This window comes from Diabrotica virgifera, chromosome 2, assembly GCF_917563875.1.
Source record: "Diabrotica virgifera virgifera chromosome 2, PGI_DIABVI_V3a".
NCBI classification, from domain to species: domain Eukaryota; kingdom Metazoa; phylum Arthropoda; class Insecta; order Coleoptera; family Chrysomelidae; genus Diabrotica; species Diabrotica virgifera.
This window is the reverse complement of record NC_065444.1, coordinates 215,494,260-215,518,361: the sequence shown is the minus strand read 5'-3', so window position 1 is coordinate 215,518,361 and position 24,102 is coordinate 215,494,260. Positions and strand designations below refer to the sequence as shown.

The 24,102-nt window shown below is 33.5% G+C and overlaps 1 protein-coding gene across 1 annotated transcript in view; it reads left to right on the top strand.

Moving 5' to 3' along the window:
- Positions 1–24,102, top strand: part of LOC126880921 (thrombospondin type-1 domain-containing protein 4-like) — a 727,288-nt gene that overhangs the window by 586,140 nt on the left and 117,046 nt on the right. Inside the window, exon 2 of the mRNA XM_050644997.1 lies at positions 5,258–5,354. Coding sequence (XP_050500954.1) covers positions 5,258–5,354 — 97 coding nt within the window. The remainder of the gene's footprint in view (positions 1–5,257; positions 5,355–24,102) is intronic.

The following is a 24,102-nucleotide window of genomic DNA, read 5'->3' as shown; positions in this document are numbered from 1 at the left end:
AAGGGGCCAAATTGGCCCTGTGTAAGTTATTATCGTTTTCTGGGAAATTCGACGAGCCTTTCTTTCAAATTCCTGTCGGATGGGTAAAATTATATTTATGTATGTTTATTGTAAATGGTTACCCTTATACTGGTACTGATCATCTACGTCAGGGGTCACCAATTAGCGGACCGCGGTCCGCATCCGGACCGTGGGCTAGTTTTGTGCGGACCGCCATTAAATTCAGAATATACCTAGTGTTTGACAATTTTGAAAAGATTTGGCCATGAAATTGTGTACTAGGACTACTAGGTTTGGCTCAACTTATGTGTGCGAAGCCGCTTTATCAAGAATGAACTTTATGAAAAATCGGTACAGTGATCGAATCAGTTGCACTAAACTCACTCCAAACTTCAGACGTTGTACATAACAATAATGTAATTTTTCTCTCTGATGATTTAATTTTGTAAAGAGTTTTTTCCCTTATTGTTATACTTACTATAATCATTAATTTTGAATTAAGGTAAACTGTAATATAAAATTGTCATGTGCGTTTTTTTTTATATTCATTTCCTGCCTCATATGTTAAGTGGAAGTACTTTTCAGCTGTACATTTAATTTAAATAATTTTCAGATATAATAAGTTTTCAACAAACAGCTTGCATTGAAACGAATGTAGAAAAGAAAACATGTTAATTACCATTTTGTACTATGATTATTATTTTAAATTCCCAGTTTCAATAACTGGATTGCTGGATTTAAAGAAAGTTAATAGTACAAAACTGAAGATGTCAAAAAACTTTATTAGCATTCAAAATATAAATTCCTAACTTTTAAAATATTCTTCGTAACAATAATTTACAATACTGCTGTGTTCAAAATATACTGATAATAACATCAAAACAATACACAATGAATTTGCATTTTATTTACTGTACCAGGAAAGCTTTAAGTCTACAGTGACCAAAAAAACTATCAGATATTATTAGTTTTTCCTTCCATAATATGTCGATATGTGAGGCCATATTCGTATGAAAAATGTTTCTGACTTGATTTCTTTGCGGATTCCTGTTCAAAAATGTCCCCTTTAAACAAATTAAAAGGATACCGGGCGAAAAATGTTTTTAAACAAATTCAAAATTACCTTTTTGTATTGAAAAATGTATTTTTAGGTTACTTGGGTAATTTTAAACAAAAAAGGTCTCTTGATATATTTCTGAAAAGTTGATAGTTTTCGAGTTATAAACGATTTAATATCTGAAAAATGACAAATCTTTTTTGTTTAAGATGATTCAAAAATGCTTAAAATATATTTTCGGGGGCAAAAATGATTATGTTTTGACTATGTTAAAAAAAATTGTGAAACAATTTCTGCCCAAAAATTTCGCCCGGAACCCTTCTGACTTGTTTATAGGGTATATTTTTCAACAAGAATCCGCAAAGAAACCGAATCAGACTAACTAGTCACAGGCAGCATTAAATCCGGACCCCGGAAGTGTCATAGGTTTTCGAAACGGACCCCCAGGGAAACTAATTGGTGACCCCTGATCTACGTAATAAAGATAAAATTATCCACGAGGAAAAAATTTCCTGTACTTGGCTGTATACCATTTATTACCAAAAACATGAAATCCTTTATAAAAGGTATAAGGTATATAACAAATATAACTTTTATAAAGGATTTCATGTTTTTTTTTAAGAAAAATTATTGGTGAACACATAGATACAATTGTGGGTGTAGAGGACCAAATGACGCGTCTTTATAGGTACTACAAAAGTAACTTCAAGACGATGGCCTATGTACGTGTTTTAAAATACTCTTGACTTGAAAGCAATAAATGCATGGATTATTTATAAAGAAATAACTGGAAGTAGACTCAGGGCCGGTTGTTCGAACGCTAATCAACAATGATCATTATCAAATAATTAATTACTGTCAATGTCAATTGTTAAAACATAATTAATTACAATTCTGAGACTATAATCAATTAATATATCAATAATTATTAACACAATTAATAATAAATCTCATAATTGTAATTAATTATGTTTTCAGCGACCCAAACAAAGTTGACATTGACAGTTTTGGTGACAGTAATTAAATATTTAATAATGATCATTGTTGATTAGCGTTCGAACAACCGGCCCTCAGTCTTTGTAAGTTTATTCTTCGGCTGTGTGAAGAATTATGGGCCCCATACCTTGCCTCCCGAAATCTGGAACTACGCCTAGCAACACCAGGTCTACCAATAACTATCACTGTTACTATCCAAAAACGACAAAAATATCAGCTGAAAATATTTTGTAAAGACTTCCAATCATTGCCGTGGAACAAAGCAAAGTGTGGCAAATATCAAAAACTGCAAACTGTATGGTGTTTCGAATGTTTTTGATATGCAGCGAATGTATTAAACAATGAAAGTAAAAAATAAAATCAGATTCTATCGTCCAGAGTAGATTTAAATTAAGTCTAGAGTAGATTTCTTTAAACTGAGTTTTAATTGATTAAAGAACGTGGGACTTTTTGACTTTCTAGTGTTAATCCGCCAACGAATACGCATAATTGCTTATAAAGAGGGAGAAAAAGAAAAGGTGAAGTTTTGAAACATCACTATAATCACATATATACCGGGTGGTGAATTGGAAAACGGGCCATAGGAAACTCAATGTGAAATTCTAAGCTGTTGAATTCCTGCTTGCCTAATTATTTTACATCAAAAGACATTAGAAACTATTTGTAGAGGATTCAGATCGGCATTGAAAACAACACTGTTAAAATTGTTCTACGAATTAAACGTATTCCAAAATTTTCTAAAAATGTAATACATTTTTCAGTTTTTCAGCCCAAAATTAGGCCACACACAGTGCAATAATGTGTCACAATGAAGTTATTATTTTCACATTTTTGAACTGTCAATATTTTTAGTTTATCATTTATTGTTTAAAAACAATACAGTTGATCTTCAGTTGCGGAGAAAGTATTATAGACCAGGACGGATCTGTTTTGTGGTGGATGTGAGAGGTGGCATTCGGATTATTGCAGATGAAGTTAGATGGCATCTTCAATAATTATAACTGACTTATGCTCCTTCTCAAATATGCCCGGAACATTAATAAAAAAATTTAAATATTTAAAAATTTCGAAAAATATCGATTTTTTTCTAGGTTCATTGCATATAACTTTAAAACGATTCATTTTGGAACAAAGTCGTAGGGAAAGAAAATAAAGATAATTTAATTTTGTATAATATACGACTGGTTTAAAATGTTTTAAGTTATTACCCTTTCTGCAAAATAGCAATAAATAAAAAATAAGTGGGCAAAAAGACTGTTTTTATTCAATGTTTTTCAACCACTTTGGTTGGACTTAGAACCGTCATAATTGACTTAAAAAATTCTTACAGCATACTTAAATAGTCCACCAAATTTCATTAAAATCGACCTAATAGATTTTGCATAATAATTTTGCAATCTAAATTTTTTTAAAAAAGTTCAAATTTTTAAAAAACTTTCTGAACAAAAAGTAGACCATTTAGAAGTTTGCTAATTTTTTTTACATATAAAGAGGTTCTCTGCCTATCTAATACACTTTACAGAATTAAAATGGGATTATTTAAGCGGCCTCAGCACTCTTTTAAAGTTATAAACAATATTTTGGCTTATAAACAAAGACAGTGAGGACGTTTGAGTTGTAATAAATTCATTTTCTTGAGAATGGGAGACTCTGGAGATAAATCCCGAAATAGACCGATTTTTATTTTTAAATTATAATTTATTGGCTTAAATATCATACTAGTGATGTCATCCATCTGGGTGCGATGACGTAATCTAAATATTGGACCTAATTTAATTTAAAAAAAAAATTAATTCAAACCCTGTATAAATAGTTATGTTAATGTTTATATTAGTGAATACAAACTTGAATAGCCTTTCGATTGAAAGTCATCGATTACGTCATCACGCTCACATGGATGACGTCACTAGTATCATATATATTCCAAAAAATTAGAATTCAAAAATAAAAATCGACCTGTTTCGGGATTTATCTCCAGTCTCCCATTCTCAAGAAAATGAATTTATTTCAACTCAAACGTCCTCACTGTATTTGTTTATAAGCCAAAATATTATTTATAACTTTAAAACAGTGCTGAGGCTGCTTAAATAATCCGATTTTAATTCTGTAACGTGTATTAGATAGACAGAGAACCTTTTTATATGTAAAAAAATAGCAAACTTCTAAATGGTCTACTTTTTGTTCAAAAAGTTTCTAAAAAATTTGAACTTTTTTAAAAAAATTTTGATTGCAAAATTATTATGCAAAATCTATTAAGTCGATTTTAATGAAATTTGGTGGGCGGTTTAAGTATGCTGTAAGAATTTTCTAAGTCAATTATGAAGGTTCTACGTGTAACCAAAGTGGTTGAATAACATTGAAAAAAACAATCTTTTTTGTCCCCTTATTTTCTATTTATTGCTATTTTGCAGAAAGGGTAATAATTTAAGACATTTTAAACCAGTCGTATATTATACAAAATTCAATTATCTTAATTTTCTTTCCTTACGACTTTGTTCCAAAATGAATCTTTTTAAAGTTATATGCAATGAAAGTAGAAAAAAATCGATATTTTTCGAAATTTTTAAACATCTAAATTTTTTTATTAATGTTCCGGGCATATTTGAGAAGGAGCATAAGTCAATTATAATTATTGAAGTTGCCACCTAACTTTATTTGCAAAAATCCGAATGCCACCTCGCACATCCAAAAATAGAAGCTTTTTTCACAGATCCGCCCTGATCTATTAATAATAAATATTTTTTATTCATTCAATGGTGTGAGCACTGTCAGTTAAATAGTAACGTGTGACCTAACTTTTACCCACATACCTACCTACTGTGGCAAATGTATAATATTTTTCAAAATTTTGGAATGCATTTACATCGTAGAACAATTTTAATTTTTGATTTTATTACAGATTTCAATTCTCTACAAATATTCTCTCATTAGATCTAAAATAATTAAGGAAGAAGGAATTCAACAGTTTAGAATTTTACATTGAGTTTCCTTTGGCCCGTGTTACGATTCACCACCCGGTAGATAAGTCAATAGATTAAAAATTAGAAAGGGCTTGCGTGTTTTGTTTTGGTTGTATTGTGTCGAAATATCTTTTTAGAAAATTTACTTCCACTACTTAGTCAAAAGAAAAGAAGGATATATTTTTATTTTAATAAATTTTCTAATAACTTTATAACTTTGTATAATTCATGATTTTTCTTTTAGGATTACGGCTGCCATCGCTTTTGTGAATTTATGCAGCTCACAAAGACCAGATGAATCTGCAAAGAAAGAAAGAAAGTCACAGAAATACCCTCTGCAAGTAAGATATACCCATTTATTTATCAACATTTTTATATTTAAAATAAAATATAAAATTGGAACTTGTTCCTTGTACAGTCGAACCGGTCATTAGATTACTGGTTATAGGAATATCCCGATTGAAGGAATAGAAATTTGAGGTCCCGAAACGTTTTCTCTAGCCACCAATGATCGGTTATTAGAATATCCCGGTTATAGGGATACTTTTGATTGGCACGAAGACTATTCCAATAAGCGGGTTCGACTACATTAGTGATCTGTGTAAATTGAATGTTTAGTATTGAAACTTGTATGAAAACTGCAAAAAATATGAAAACCAACTTGAGAAAAAAATTGATTTTAAAATATTCTGGTTCCACAAGCTATGCGCAAAATCGCTTACCTTGATTGATGTTCTTTAGGATTTGGTAAACTTGCAGACCCAAGGGTGACTTCTTAATTCATCACCGCTTCTTTTAATGGACTCCTTCCATGGAATTCGCGATGTACGTGGGACGGTACCGTCAAAAATCACGAAATATTCGGAATTCGGAGTTGTTTCTCTGTTGAAGCCCGGAAGCGAAGTCGTAGAGTCGTACCTTCTGTCCTAAAGGTACTCAACGGAGCATGTCCATTTGTATATAATGCGCAAAGCGAATATTGTGCGAGTAAAAATTGCTATTGAGCATTTGTGTAAATTAGAAGACACACAAAGTTATTCTGCATCATTTTTAAAGAGGGCAGAGAACAGTCACTAAATATAATTATTAAATTATCTAAAACTTATTCTACCCGAAATAAATAAATATTAGAATGATAGTCAATATAAAATAAAGAAATAAGGATTCCCGAACAAAACTAATACTACAGTATAATGCTTAAGAATCAGTCGAGTCACTCGGCAAAAATCTTTTGTTCTCTATGTTTCATTTTGGTGACGTCGCATCAAAAATTTTGGTCATTCGGGCAGATGAATGACAGCTAACGGCATCCTACGTTTGCTGTGATTGGTCATTATCATCGAGCATTTGCTGTGATTGGCTAGTATCGTCGCGCATTTAAAATTTTGTCTCAGGAGTGGATTGAAAAATTGGAACCGTCAAAATTCTAGAGTGAATTAACTAATCCTTTAGCATTAAAGTCTGCTAAACAATTTAGATTATTTTAGTTTAGATTTTTTGCATAATGTACAAATAATATACATTTCTTTTTCTTCTTGTTTGGCCTCACAATTCGGAATAAGTCTTATGCGCATTCACGATAGCACTCCATCTTCTACAATCTTGCGATTTCATGTTTAATTTCTAAACACTAATGCTAGACGAATCTGCTTAGATATTATCCATTTTTTCCTACTGATTATCTATAATCTGGCCTCTCAAAAAATACTGTTTTTGATTCTCTGTTGTCGAAATAGCTATTTTTATTTAAAACAGAAAGCCGCATCCTCCTGAAGGATATTAGAGACATAACGGTTACAATATCAGTAATATCTAGTACTTACATGATTAAATTTTGTACATATTGGGCATATTGATACAATATAAATATCCTATTAATTTTCTGAAATCAAAGTTATTTCCCAGTAACGTTTGCAACCTGCTCGGGATGTCATATGGACCTCTTTCAGTAGTATCTTAATTTAGACTGTCTGCTACGTAAAAAACGGAACACTTTGGAGCTTCGCTGTTTATGAATAGGCGTGCGTGTGTCAACGAACTGTCAGTACTGATGGAATGGCCCCGTCCCATTCAAAGAGTGAAGCGAGATTGCGGCCAACATACAAGATAGCGGTCCTAGAGAGAGACAGAAAAGAGTCAGGGAAAATTTGGGCCGTGTAATTTGAGTTGCCTATATAAACTTAAATCAGTATTGACAGTTCGTTGGCGTGTGTATACCTACTATGGCCCAGCTTCAGACGTGTTAAGATTACAGTCGAACCCGCTTATTAGAATACCGGTTAAAGGAATATCCCGGTTTAAGGAATAGAAATTTGAGGTACCAAAACGTTTTTACTAGGCTTATATGATCGGTTATTAGAATATCCCTGTTATAGGAATACTTTTTCTTGGCACGACGGCCATTCCAATAAGCGGGTTCGACTGTATTTGGGATTTTTTGCTTGCTGCTGTCGGTTGCCACGGAGAAATATCACTTTTCACACTCCGATGTTCGATCACCAATTCGTCATTACCAATAGCATCGCGAGCACTTTCATCTGCCAAATCGTTGCCTTCGATACCAATGTGTGAAGATATCCACAAGAAGTTTACTGTTTTGAGATTTTCTTGGCCTTTCGAATTTTAGTTGAAGTTCCAATTTTATCATTTTCTTTAAGGGATGTTTCGGGTAGGGGTAGAGATTAATAAGTAGTTGAAGAAAAGCGAGGTGAAGGAAAAATTCATCAATGTTCCATTGAAGTAATGATGTGAATGTTGTTTTTGACTTAATTGAAAAGTGTCACTGTCAGAGTCAGAAATTTCATTACCGAGGTAAACATGAATTTTCTTCTTAATAGACGTTAATTAACATTTTTTCTGATAGTGTATCTGCTTGTTGCGAAACTGCTTTATATATGCTGGGTAAAGATTTTTCATTATTTGAAAATCTTCTAGAACTGTTGATTCAGAACACTGAGATGCTTTGTGGCCAGGTCTCTTACAATTATTGTAGCAGACCAAACCACCTTGTGATATAAAAATCCTATAGGACGTATTATCAAACTAAAGTAAAAATGATTCCGGAAGCGTTAAATTATGGGGACTGATATATATATATATATATATTTGTCTCCTAAAGCTGAGAATATGGTTATATTCAGATAAAAAGGCACTAATTTTAAGGAATGTCATAGGTGAAGCCGGTACTAAACCAATATTTTGTAATTCGGTGATTAGTATTTCGTGAGGTATGGTGGGGCATACGTTGGAGAGAACAATCCCCTCTGCTGGTGTGATTAATTTCCTTGCTCGAAAAATTTCACAATTGAATTTCAATGTATCGACTGTTGGTCATGAAATCTTCTACCAGTTGTTTGCTAGACAGGTACATACAGATGCGATTGTTAGACCGTCGAGAGAAGAATATAATATTTTTGGGTTAATTATATTTCCCAAGGGGATAAGGTAGTCTTGGATTTGGTACTGTAAGTACTCTAGTACGTAAATTAAAAATAATCGCCTGCTTTTTGGATGGAAACTGAACTTTTAATGTTGCTGAAAAATATGTTTGTGAGACATTTTGTTGATTTTGGATATTGGATTGCATAGTGGTAACATTATTTTCCATAGTTAATGAATTTCATTAAACATTTTTGTCAATAAAACGGATCCGACCCTGACCACCGGCAAAAACAGGTAAATGGGTCTGTATCACCGACAGGTAACGTGAAACCACTGATAACGAGAAATTGTTTATGATAGAATTACCATATTGTCCCAGTATATTAAATGCAACACGTTTTTACAAAGAAATTAATTAAATCTTGTACACTTACAGTAATCGACTATAATTAGGAACAAATTCACAATTTATAACTTTGTTTCATCGCTTAAAAATAACAATTTCATGGAGCCCGTTTACTCCAACTAAATTTACATTATTAGAAATCTCAAATATGTCTAGTGTCTGTAATTTCTATGTACTCAGCTAAAATGTGCTAAAAAGGAACACACCTACGGCTTAAATATTTCGTGTTTGTATCATGTGACGTCACGTGCTATGACGCGGATGACGTGCAACGGTATTTATATTGTACATACTGTAAATAAAAGTTAATGTGATGAATAATAATTTTTTTCTATGGATGCTATAAAATTTGCCACTTCTCTCACTACTTACATACATTCAAAATGAAACATTTCTCACGCAGTGAGAAAAGTCGGCCATTGCCGTTTTTCCATACACATGATTCGCCGTTTTCATAGAAACATGGCACAATACAAACACAATTATTTTTGTCAAACAAAATCTGTTTATCAAGAATTACCTTTTAAAACTGTTTAAAGATAACTGTAAATTATAATTTTAAATCAATAGAGTATATAAATATTAAGAATACTAAATACGTATATATTATGTATATATGTATTTTATTTCAATTTAGGCATATAATATACCTAAAAGCACCTAAGTTATTTAATTTTGAAGTTTGAACTCGTGACAAAAATGCACCCATAGAAAAAGTACAGTGTACAACACATGAGAAAATGACATATTTTTCCCTCGCTTGATTTGCGGCACTCGCCTCGTGCCTCGGTTCGTGCCAACAAACTTCTGCGTTCGTGAGAAATGTGTCTTTTTTATCACTTGTTGTACACTATACTATTTTCTACTCTCATACTATAATATACCTATCAATTATAATTTCACTACCTGTATCATAATGAACTTCATTATGATACAGACTTTCATTACGATACAGATTTTTAATCAATACAATCGCAATATGGCATTCGCGATGAAGGTGGCACACGCGCAGTGACCAATGGCGAGTCAAATACATACTCTTTGATAGTTCTCAAATATGTAAACAAACTGACAAACTATTTAATTTGTTTCTTCTTCTTCTTCTTTTTGTGTAGACAGGACTCTATCTGTTTTTTCAATGTGCCTCTAGTAAGTTGTCGTTCCATCGTTTTCGTGGTCTTCCCACTGATCGTCTTCCTATTGGGGAACCGTCTCTCGCTGTCCTGACTACCCTATTTGTTGTCATTCGGCTTATGTGGTCATTCCATTCTATTCTTCTGTTTCTTACCCAGTTATTAATGTTATCCACCTTGCATCTCCGTCGTATATCTGTACTCCTAGCTCTGTCCCATAGAGTCTTACCATCGATTTTTCGAAGGGTTTTCATCTTCGCTGTTTTGAGCAATCTTCTTGTCCTCTCTGTGTCGGGTCGTGTTTCTGCCGCGTATGTCATTATTGGTCTGATGACTGTTTTGTAAATTCTGCCTTTCATTTCTTTTTCGATATTTTTATTTCTCCATATTGTGTCACTCAGGCAACCTGCGGCTCTGTTTGATCTATTCACTTGTTCTTCCACTTCTGTTTCGAGCCTTCCGTAGCTAGATAGTGTAATGACTAGATATTTAAACTCCATCACTTGTTCTATTATCTGACTTTTCAGCTCCAATTTACATCTTATTGGATCTGCTCTTGTAACCATGCATTTTGTCTTTTTTGAGGAAATTAACATGTTAAATTTTCTGGCGATTATGTTGAATTGGTGCAGCATACGTTGTAAATCATCTTCACTTTAAGAGATTAGTATTGCATCGTCCGCATAGCAGATTATTTTAAGTTGTTTCTCTCCCATTTGGTATCCTTTTTTAGTTCTTACTTTTTTTATTATTTCGTCCATGATCAGGTTGAACAATAAAGGACTCAAGGAATCCCCCTCTCTTATCCCATTACCGGCTTCAATTGGATCAGTTAGTTCAACTTCCACTTTTACTTTTATTGTGTTGTTCTGGTAGATGTTTTCTATCGTTTTAATTATTCCCAGAGGTACCTCTCTCGAGTATAATAAGTGGATAACGTCCTTTAATGTGACCCTGTCAAATGCTTTCTTAAGGTCCACTAAACATAAATATGCCGGTTTGTTGTATTCCAATGATTTCCCTTGAACTTGCTTCATTATAAATATAGCGTCAGTGCATGACCTTCCCGACCTAAAACCTTTTTGTTCTTCTGCTAATGTTATACTTTCATTCAATTTTTTTGTTATCACTTTTGTTGTTAATTTTAATAAGTTAATCCCTCTGTAATTCTCCGGGTCTGATTTGTCTCCGTTTTTGAAGAGAGGTATTACGATGCTTGATCTCCATTCTTGTGGTATTCTGTTTGGTTCTATTATTTTTTGTATTAGTTTTAATAGTGTTTGCGTTACAAACACTTAAATTGTTTGCGAACCTAATTTGTTTGCGTTACAAAATTAATAAAGGACCCCGCAACACTCCTTATGGGAAAATGGTCCCGGTCAAAGTTAACGAAACGTTGGTCACTGATAGTCCTCAGTGAGTAGATTAAAAAAGGTCAGGGCACCTAGGCCTGAAAAAATATTATTCTCGAGCTACAGCCCTCTGAAATGCTTTAATTAATGTATTCGGTTTACGTCAAGTGCACTAATTCACGGTGAAGTGAATGAAAATATCTATTACTGAAAGAAGACAGACTCATTTTCTTCATGCATATTTGCGTGTTGCATATGAATTCGTGGTCAAAAATAGATGCATCGTATTTTAGTCTTCAGAAAACCTCCGAAAAGTCCTCAGAAAATTATGCGATAGAAAATGTGCTGCTAGAGTGACATAACAATTATCATAACGATGGACGTCGTTGATTACGTTGTTTTATCGAAGGTATACAGCCAACTACATTGTTTACCCTTTTTAAAGTTTTAACAATTATCATGTTTTCATGAATGGTTCACACTTATACAATATAAGCATAGCTGCTGTTTCACCTTATCGTTAGAAAACTACTGAACAGTTTCGGATTTATGGGGAATAGGGGAATTCCCGCGTAACACAGTCCAGAATTAAAGAAAAAATTGTTGAAACATGATTATTGCACGTTGAAATATGTTAGCTTACATGCAACTTAACTCAACAGTTAGGAAAATAAAGGGAACTTATTGCACATGTTATTACCTATAGCTTTTATGTAGTTTGGGCTTATTTCTTTTATATATTTTGGGGTTGGTGTTTTATTGGAAGTCGCCATCCTTCCCCAAGGCAAATGTTCCACCACTGCTACTGAAGTATCCTTATAGGTCGTTAGTTAACACGACATATAATGCATCTAACCGAAATCAGCAAAATCTTAATGTACAGATAGTTGAAGATGACATAAACCCGATGTTTCCATAAAAGATTGTAATTAATATTTCGCGTTTACCTACTACCATGTATGTACTTTGTTTTTTCTTTTCATATTGAGATAAAGTCCATTTCCTCTACTCATATTTGATATGCTGGAGATTATTATTTGCAAATCATCTAAGCTATTTGCAAAAACTACTGCTTCGTCGGCATATCTACTGATTTTTAGAAGCACTCTAGTCTGCATGCGTGAAGATGTCTTGTTCTGCTCTAGCAGCACTTATTGTAGTTGTTCCTCAATTTTCTGAAGGCGCTTTAGTATCAGTGGCGAAACATTTGCCTTGGAAGAGGGTTGACTTCCAATAAAACACCAACCCCAAAATACATAAAATAGATAAACCCAAACTCCAAGACAGATAATAACATGTACAATAAGTATCCTTAATTTTCCTAACTGTCGAGTTAATTGGGTTGAATTTGTCTGTCTGTAGTATGTTTCATGTCAGCTAATATATTTTTTTGTTTCAACAATTTTTTCTTTAATTCTGGATCGTGTTACGGGGGGAATTACCCAATTCCGCCCTAGATCCGTCACTGTTCAGTAGTTTTCTAAAGATAAGGCGGAACTGCAGATATACTGGTATTGGATAAGTCTGAATCATTCATGAAAACATGATAATTATTCTTATGTCGCTGTAGCAACACATTTTCTATAGCACTTCTTCAGTTTTCTGTATTTCTCCTTGAGTACCATGAATACCTACTTTTCGGATTTTTTCTGAAGACTAAAATACAATGCATCTATTTGTAATCACGAATTCATATGCAACACGCAAATACGGATCAAGAAAATAAGTCTCTCTTCTTTCAATACTAGATATTTTCATTCACTTGACCGTGAATTAATGCACTTAACGTAAACCGAGTACCTGAATTTGAGAACTTCAGAAGGGTGTAACTCGAGAATAATAGTTTTTTAGACCTAGGTGCCATGGATTTTTTTAATCTACTCACTAAGAGTTTTTCATTGACGAAAGTTTCGTTAAATTTGGCCGGGACCACTTTTCCATAAGGAGTGTTGCGGGGTCCTTTGAATATATATTTTTTGTTGTGAATGATCATAGAAAAAATCGTGTATACAACTTGCATTTAATTACCATTATGTAGCTCGTATTATATACGAAACTCGCCGCTGAGCGGATCGTTTCGTATCGCTCATACTCGCTTCATGATGATCATCATTTTAAATGCTCGTTGCATAATATACTACTATTCAATAATATTTTAATAGAAATATGTATACGCATTTCGGTATTAAAAATTTGAAGTGTATTTATTTGTTCCTATGCGTACAAGAAATGTAAAACAATTTTAAAATTGTATAAACATTACGGAATATCCAAACAAGGTACAGAATAAAAAACTGATACAATTTATATTGTACCTATGTATTTATATTATTTTATACGTAACACGTAACACACCTACAACTTAATTCTGAGGAGTCGAAACTCTAGACGTAGAAACCAATAACGACCATGAAAAAAATATTAACTGTAACCATAACCATAATCACCCATAACAGCGGATCGATTGACTCTTTCCGTGTCCATGACCAATTAACATTTTTCTCGAGAGTCCATAAAAAAACAAAAGGTAGCTGCTCACCAGGGGTTGCTTGTTGATGATAACTGGTATTATTTACATAACATGATCTTAGCATTATCTCATGTTATAGTTCGATAGGGCGTCAGAATTTCGTGAAGATACGAGCTTAACACGCTGTTCAAATAAATTAAGCATGAGCGTAGATGAACCTAGAACGAAATAGTTAATTTATGAAAATTTAGATAATGAGTACCTACATAAGTAAGAAGATAGAATATGTTCTGAAACTATTTCGTTATAGGAGTTTTTGTTACCTTTGGAAGAGAACGAACTACATCTTTAAAAACACATTAAAACAGCTTAGATATGTCATATTGGGTAGACTTCATTTTATCATAGTTCATTTTTAAGTGTTTCATCATCATTTCCAAAAAGGTTTGCCTTTGTAATCAAAATTTGTATATACAGTATGGTGCAAATGAACGGAATAATGTCGTTATTTCAAAAGCCGGCGACTGTAAGGAAAAATCCCAAAACAAGTCGATTTTTATTTTTAAATTATCATTTTTCGGCGAATGGAAGCAAGGGATACGAGGATAGAACAAGAATTGGATGAAATACAAGAAGAGCTTAAAGAATTAAGAAATCAAAACCAGGAGCTCAAAAGAGAAAATATGCTACTAAAGCAAGAAATAAACCAACAGAGAGATAGAATGGATAAAATTGAGAGAGAGAGAGAGAGAGAGAGAGAGAGAGAGAGAGAGAGAGAGATGAAGAGAAAAAGCTTAATTATATACGGACTTGAAGAAACAGAAAATGAAGATACTCAAATGTTGTCAGACAAAGTGCAGGAAGTCATGAACAAAATGGAAGTACATTGCAGAGCAGACCAAGAGACAATAGAAATTAGAAGCTTAGGCGGTAAAACTAACAACTCGGAAAGACCGGTGTTTGTTGAGCTAACAAGTGGAAGTAAAAAAATGGAAATCCTAAAGGCAAGCGAGAAACTAAAAGGAACAAAATGGTTCGTTAATGAGGATTACCCAAAAACCATCTTGGAACAAAGAAAAATACTTTTAAAGCACATGAAAGAAGCAAGAACAAAAGGATATAATGCGAAGATTAAATGTGACAAGCTAATAATAAACGGAGATGAATACGGAATAGAAGAAGTCAACACGTGGAATACTCCAACGGATGAACGAAGAAAGGAAAATATCACAGAAACTCCCATAGATAAAACTAGAGCCAGAACAATGAGTGATAGATCCCCACACAGGGAAAATGACCAAAGAGAAAAAATGATGAAAGTAACCCATCCAGCAAAAAACTAAGATTAAAACCAGAACAACATACGGAGACAGGAACGGACAGGAAAGGACATGCAACATCCAGTACTATGAAAGAGCAAACAACGAGGATAAAAAATAACAAGGAAGAAAAGAAAAATGAAAACAAATTTCAAACGAGAATAGGTACATGGAATATAACTTTGATAACAGGAAAGGAACGTGAATTAACAGAGGAAATGGAAAGATTTGAGCTGCAGTTGAGAGGAATAAGCGAGACGAAAAAAGTAGGAAATGAAATTGTCGATATCGGAGGGCAGCACATACTATACTATTCCTGAGTTCAGATAGGACAAAGGGCAAAAGAAGGCGTGGGAATAGTTGTAACGAAGGAAATGAATAGAAGAATAACCAAATTCAAACCAGTATCATCCAGAACCATATACATAAAAATAGAGTTAGAAGAAGAAGAATGTCACATAATACAGGTATATGCACCAGTAGAAGAAACAGAGCATAAAAAAATAGAACTATTCTATGATGAGATACAGAAACTTATTAATGAGATACAAGAGGAAAGCAAAAACATTATTTTACTAGGAGACTGGAATGCAAGAATAGGAAATGATGAAAATATGGCATTAGGCTGCTTGGGAATGTATGGGGAAGAGACGATAAATAGGAATGGTAGAAGGATGATAAGTTTCTGCCAAATAAATGACTTGGTAGGTAATTCTTTCTGATATCAACCGAGAAACGAAAAATATACATATGTAGCAGAAGAAAGACATGCGAGAAGCATAATTATTTACTACATAGTATATCCTCGAGACGCAGACCTAACGATACAAAATATAAAAACAGAGAACGAAGCCGAACTCGGTACCCAACACAGACTAGTGACAGAAACTAATTGAAATAATAGAGAGTCCTCAATATACAAGAATAGCAATACATTAGATGAGAAATATGGAAGTGAGGAAGTTATACCAAAGAGAGACAGAAGAAATACTGGAACAGCATGAAAACAATGAAGAAATATGGATTATGGAAGAGAGATGGAAAAAATTGAGAGACACGTTATGGAACACTGCAAAACAAGTATGTGGAATAAGAAAGAATAGTAAAAGAACTGGATGGTGGAATAAGGAAATAAAGCAAGCAGTATCGGTCGTGCTGTCGGTTTTTCAGTCGACTTCAAAGAAATTTTAGCCGCACAGCAGTGTTAATGTGGACTTGATTATCCACTTGTCGCTAAGTGGATTCGGCGCGCGGCGCGCGATACAGCACAAAAAATAAATATTTACGTCGTAAAAATACTTGACTAGATTTAAATTTGTGCCGCAAATATTTTTTCTGTATTTTAAAATACAACACACACACACATTTTTATTGATGTAGATCCGCCTTAACAGTTTTAAGTATCTAGGATCGGTAACACAAAATCACCACCTTAATCTGGATATTAAAGTAAGGCTTCTACAATGTTATATCTTCTCAATACTACATAGTTGAACCCTGGACACATACTGAAGCTATGGAGAAGCCTTCAAGATGTGGCTATACAGGCGAATCCTAAGGGTACTTATCATGTACGGAAAAGATAACCAACACGACCGTATTACGAAGAATTCGAAAAGAACGAGAAGTGATGTACACGATTAAAAAGAGAAAATTCAGTGACTATGATAACTCTTAGAGGCATGCCTTTGGAGTTCATGGACAAAACTCTGAAGTCCTGCACTGTCAGAGATATCTTTTTTGTCGCCCATGGGGAATTGCCCACGGCAAAAAAATCTCTTTCGAAAATCGAAAATATATTATGGAATAAATAGTAAATCCTATATATAACTACGAGTAATGTGCAATTTGGATTACCCAATTTTGAAAAAATGTAAAAACGTTGAATTATCTAGGTCCGTCTGTCCGTCCGTGCGTCCGTCCGTCCGTAAACCAAACTCCTCCGTCACTATCCAGATATAATGACAAATGAGGTGTCAAATAAAAACTCTAGGATGGTACTAAAGGTGAGAAATTTGACCTTAGACTTCCGGTTTTCGAAATACAACCGGAAGTACTGTTTAAAAGTTGCCGGAATAATAAAAGCGATATTATTATTCGACGCGCCTTAACAAGACGAGAACAAATATGTACTTCCGGTTTCATGACTATCTGTCCGTCTGTCCGTCCGTCCGCGAATATAACTCCTCTGTTATTAATACAGATAGAATGACAACTGCGGTGTCGAATGAAAGGTTATAACCCAAGGATATTAATTAAGATGAGAAATTTAAGCGCGGACTTACGGTTGTAGAGTTGCAACCGGAAGTACCGTTTTAAAGTCAGCGAAATAGTATAAGTGATATATTATTATTCGCCGTTTCTTAGCAACACGAGAATAAATGTATACTTTTGGTTTTTATATAATTTCCGGTTAAAAAATTCTAACCGGAAGTGCCATACTATATTATATTATAAGTGCCGTATTGAAAAATTGAATTCAGTTCCGGTTTTGAAGTCATTTTCTTTTAAACAATTATGACCGTAACTTTAGTAAAAGGGTTCAAAAATCGACTCCTGGTTCTACTTTCGATCACTTTGGGTGAAAATCTAGGGGCCGGTTGTTCGAACGCTAATCAACAATGATCACTATCAAATATTTAATTACTGTCACAACTGTCAATGTCAACGTTGGTTGGGTTGCTAAAAACATAATTGATTATAATTATGAGATTAGTTAATCAATTAACATAACAATTATTAACATAATTGATTACCTAATTTCATAATTGTAATCAATAATTATGTTTTCAGCAACCCAATCAAAGTTGACATTGACAGTTGTGGCAGTAATTAAATATTTGATAATGGTCATTTTCGATTAGCGTTCGAACAACCGGCCCTATGACTTACGAATTCCAATTACTTGTTTATTAAAAATTGCAAAAAACTTTGAAATGAAAAATTCTCTTTAGAAATACCGACAATCTTAATGACTATTAGTAAATTTTTCCTTTCTCCTAAATACGTTTCTTTGACTGAAAAAAAAAACACATGTTACTACATACATCCATATCAAACGAATTCTAGTAGGAAGGCATTACAAAGTTATATTAGTCAATTGTATTGTCACCATAAATTATGTTATGTATGGACTGTAATGGCAGCAATGACCAGTATGGCTTTTATGCCTAATTTATTTCATTTTATGCATATTATGACCTGTAATATTCTCGATCTGTTACGCCTTTGTTTGTTGTACATAAGGAGAGAACATTATAAACGATGCAATGTGAATCCTGTCGGACTACCAGGAATAAGAATGCTATTTAACATGCATGTTACACGTCATCCTAGTCGGTGCTTCCACTTTGATGTCATGATTTATTTACATGGGATCGGTTACAGTTCCTTTTTCATTATGTGGTCCATCGATTATCATTAGGTTTGAACAAAAAGTGAGATTACCTTTAGTTTTTTTCTTGTGTATAAAATGGGTCAGTGAGTATTCATTGAACTTTAAATAAATAACAGTTCTCTTACCAGCTTTAGTTATATTTTTCAAATATAAAAATATTGGGTATTATACAAATTAATGTATCCTACTGGCTATTAATTTTTATTTCAAGTTATTCGGTGACAAGAATTACCATTTGTTTTTCATGTTTTTTTTTTCACACAGTTTTATACAATAATTTTGCTTTAGTTATGCATAAATATCAGAAAGGTAATTTTAATAATAGATAACGAACATTATATGCAGTTGCTGTTAAGAAACACTTTCTTTTTCATATTCTTCTTCTTCCCTTTGGGTAGCCATGACTCTGTCTGTTTTTCAATTTGCCACAGGAAGTTGTTGTTCCATCGTTTTGGTGGTCTTTCACTGAACATCTTCATATTGGGGAACTGTATCTCACCGTCTATAGTACACTAATTGTTATCGTTCAGCCTATGCGATCGTTTCATCCTACTCTTCTCTTTTTTACCCAGTCCCTGAATCCCTCCACCTTCCATCTCCTTCGTATTACTTCTAGCTCTGTCCCATAGTGTCTTTCCATCGATTTCTCCCAGGATTTCTGTTCTTCCTGTATTAGGTCGTGTTTCTGCCGCGTATGTCATTATTAGTCTGATGACTATTTTGTAAATTCTGCCTTTCATTTCTTTCCCGATGTTTGTATTTCTCCATATTATTTTATTCAGTAAACCTCCGGCTCTGCTTGCTCTATTCACCTGATCTTCGACTTCTGTTTCTAGCTTTCTGTAGCTAGATAGTGTGATACCTAGATAGTTAAACTATATCATTTTTTCTATTATTTGGCCCTCCAGCTCTAATTTACATCTTAGTAGGTTTGGTGTTATCATCATCATTATCATGGCTTATTCACTCCTGGCTGAGTGTTTGCCGCCCTTTTGGGCTCTCTGATTCATTTGTTGCGGAATATCAGTCCCATGTTGTCTTTTATTATTATATCAGCGTGTGTGACTTGGCCTTGTCTACAATTTTCCTCCATTATTTCCGGTCCTTACAGCGCTCCTTCCAATTGTAGATTCTCAGCATCTTTATGTCTCCTAAGACTTGATCTCTCCATCTTCTTTTGGGTCTTTCTTTTGGTCTCTTTGTTGGTGGTCTACAGCCAGTTATTCGCTTTAGCGTAGAGTCTGGGTTTGCTCTTTCTGTGTGTCCCAGTCACCTGAGCCTTTGCGCCTTCACGAACTTGGTTATGTCTTCACCCTGGATGACTTCTTTAATTTCTTCATTGGTTAATCTTCTAAATTCGCCTACACTTATCCTCACCGGTCCCATAATTCGTCGAGTTATCTTTCTCTCTAAGATTTCTAACCTCATTTTTCATCTTTTTGTGTTAGGCACATCGTCTCTGCACCATAGGTGATCACTGGCCTGATTACAGTCTTGTAAATTTTTAATTTGGTTGTCTTATTAATAATGTGTTTCTGTCAAGAATTTTTGGTAGTTCCAGTAGGTTTTAATGCCCAGTAGGATGCGTTCATTTATTTCATCCGTTCTATCGTTTTTGCCATTCAGCATCACTCCCAAGTATTTGAAACGGTGTACTCTTTCAAATGTATATGCACCAAGCTTAATATCTTTCTCGATGTTCGTATTCTCTCTTGAGCACTTGAGGTATTTCGTTTGGTTTTGGGTTATTACTAGCCCCCCTTCTTTGCTTCTTTATCTAGTATTAATATTATATTCTGCATGGTTTTTAAATCTCTAGTAACCAGTGCAATATCGTCTGCATACGCTATCAGGTGGGCTGAAGATTCGATAATAGTTCCCATAATTTTGGCTGCTCTTACTGCCCCCTCTATGGCAATGTTAAATAATGTTGTTGACAGAGAGTCTCCCTTCTGACACCTACCTCCATTTGTACTTCATCTGACGGGCCTTCCCTTGTTAAGATTCGTGCCTTGGATTCCTTCATCGTCATTTTCGTGAGACTTACTAGTTTTTTTCGAATGCCTAGTTGATTCATATCATTAATTAGCTCCTTCCTTATTACACTGTCAAAGGCTTGCTTGTAGTCAATAAACAGTATATGTAGATCTATTCCGTGCTCGTAACTTTTTTCGGCTATTTGCGTTACAATGTGTATTGTGTCTATTGTTGACTTACCTTCTCTGAATCCATGTTGGTATTCACCTATTTTTGTTCATGTTTCTTTTTCTATTCTTTATCTGATCAAATTAGTTAACATTTTGTACATTGTATTTAATAGCGTGATTCCCCTGTAGTTAGTGCATTTCGTGTTGTCGCCTTTTTTAGGGATTGGTGTTATCAGACCGCAATTCCAGCCGTTCGGCATGCGTTCTTCTTCCCATATTCGTGCTATCAGCTTGTGGATTCTGTGGGCTTGGATAATCCACAGGGAGGTTTGGTGTTATAACCATGCCTTTTATAGTTTTTCTGGGAAATTAACATGTTACATTTTTTGGTGGTTATAATAAATTGCAACATACGTTGTAAATTAGCTTCATTTTGAGATATTAATTAGTATTGCGTTATCTGCATAGCATATTATTTTAAGTTGTTTTTCTCCCATTTGGGAGAAAAAATATTCTTTTTTACTTATAAAAAAATGCAAGACTTGAAGATATTTTTTTAACGTTTATTGGGGAATCTGTCTTTTTTTTCTTTTATGGCATAGACTTGGGTGTCAATTAGCCAGTCACAACTTTTTGTTTTCTATTCATACATAAAGAAGGCAATGGGGTCCTTAGAGTTCCATAGCAAACTCTTCCACGGGTCTCTACTCAGTTCAAAAGCCGCTGCTGGCCGCTATGGACTGTCCAAGTTGCTCACCACATTTTTCCATTATACATCTTCTTCTTTTTACATATGAACATAATATATCAAAATGTCAGGATTAAAAGTTTAGAGGTTAATTTTAGTTTCACAGATAAATTTCATTAAACAATCGTATATATTTTTGCTATTCAGAGACAATAGATGGGATACATTGAAAGGTGGAGAAACATTACATTTTATTAAATCTTCAAATCAAATCTCAAAGAAAGTGTGATTCAAATCACCGACCTTCTGACATTCAGTACAAAGATTTGAATCAAAAACTTTAATTCTTGATAGATGTAGAGGGAAACAAGCATGTCCAAACTTCATTCTAATTAATGTTGTTATATATCTTCGAGGTACTACATAATTTTTAAACCAATATATATTTGGAACAAAAGGTTGAATCAGTGAATACTTAGATTTGGATTGTTTACAAAGATCTCGCCATGATTGACTCCACTAATTTTTAACTCGATGCTTAATAGTGTTAACTAAATCAGATATGCAAAACTTACGATTATTTGAAGTACCATACTCAATAGCTTTTTTAGCCAAACTATCAACATATTCATTATGCGTTAGTCCTATATGAGCCTTAACCCATAAAACATTTATGGGGAATCTGTTAGTTATAAACATTTTAGCAATAAGCGTCTTTGGGGTTTGAAGTACAAAAAAATTGACGTTAGAGAGATCAGTCCAATGACTGGACCTCTAGTAGGGAACAAACATGACATTCCGATAATATGCTACAACAAACATACATTTCAGATTGTTTAAAGAAATTAAATTCAGGAAAAATTAAATGCATGGCAATACGCAAAAACACACTTTGAAGAGCATATCTGGAAATAGATAATGTTTCAGTCGAACAAGAGAACATTCAAATACTTTGGAATGGTAGTGAATGACCAATGGGACCCTAAATTAGAAATAAAATGCCACTAAATGCTATGTGTGGTCCAAATTGTTGTTTGTAAAATATAGAGACATGGACGTTGAAAATATTCTTCATTAATAAGTTGAAGGCTTTTTAAATCCTGCGAAGAATGTTCCCCCTAGCATGGACGCATAGGGTGAGAAACGAGGAAGCCTTAGGAAGGGCAAATACTGAAAGAGAGTTGCTCAATTTGATCAAGTTTTCAAAATAAATTACAAGATCAAGGTACAAATATGAGATAATATGATAATATGAGGTACAAATATGAGAAAATTTGGAGTTGCAGACTTACGTCATATAGGAGTTACAAGTCTGAAAAAATGGTCAAAAATCCAAATGGTCAAAATTTGAGCGTTTGCGGACAGGGTAATTAAAATTCAAATAAACTGTCTAATGAAATAAAAGTTAATCTATTTTCACCAGATTTCACAATGAATACAAACTTGTACAGGTTGGGCCAAAGAAAAAAGTTCCCCTCAATATTTGGCAATAGTTACCTATTAGATTTTAAGGAAATGCCGAAATAGGTCCATTTTTATTTTTATATCACAACTTTTTGGGATATATTTCATACTACGTGACGTCATCCATCAGAGCGTGATGACGTAATCGATGATTTTTTAAATGGGAATAGGGGTCTTGTGGTATTTCATTTGAAAGCGTGTTCAATTATCTATTCAGTAATGTAAACATTATGATCATTATTTATACAGGGTGACCAAAAAAATATTTTTTGAATTAAATTAATTGGCGCAAAAAGATACATTTTTCTTTTGTAATTTATTTAACTCAAAATACATTGTCCTGCTGTTATAAAAAAAATGATTATTTCACAAACATTTATTTTCGCTTAAATTAACAGCCTCCCACCTACCTCTTGACAGTTTGAACATTTAATTTAAGCGAAAAGCAATGTTTATTTGACAAATAATTTTTTTTTCTATTTTATGACAGCAATAAAATGTATTTTGAGTTAAATAAATTACATACATTCTTCTTTTTTTTGTCAATTCATTTAATTCAAAAATTATTTTTTTGGCCAGCCTGTATAAATAATGATATTATTGTTTATACTGCTGAATAGTGAATTGAACAATCGTTCAAATAAGATAACATACGACCTCTATTCCCATTGAAGAAAACATCGATTACATCATCAAGCCCAGATGGATGACGTCACTAGTATGAAATATATATAAAAAAATTGTAAGTTAAAAATAAAAATCGACCTGTTTCGGCATTCCCTTAAAACCTAATTACTGCCAAATATCAAGGTGATCTCTTTTTTTGGCCCACCCTGTATAAATTTGTATTCATTGTGAAATCTGGTGAAAATAGATTATTTTTATTTCATTAGACAGTTTATTTGAATTTTAATTGACCATTTTGATTTTTGATCATTTTCAGGCCTGTAACTCATATATGACGTAAGTCTGGAACTCCAAATTTTTACACTTTATTCTACTTGCTAGGGGCTAACATTCAGCCAAATTTCAAATTTTTTCTTCCGTGCCCATCAGAGATATAAGGGGTTAAACTTTGAGATTTTTCAAAAAATAATATTTTTGAGATTTTTTTTTAATTACTCAAGTCTCAAAGCTCAAACTTTTTTTATTTAAAGTATTTACGTATGTCTTTTCCAGAAAAAAAATTACAAACCATTATCGGCTTGCCTCATGCTGTTAAAAACATGTTGAAAAGGAAATTTTATCCATTTACCTTTTCAAATTTGAGGTTCATTTAAGGCTTTGATAGTTTGAACTTAAATAATGCTGTAAGCGGTTTTTTAGAGCATA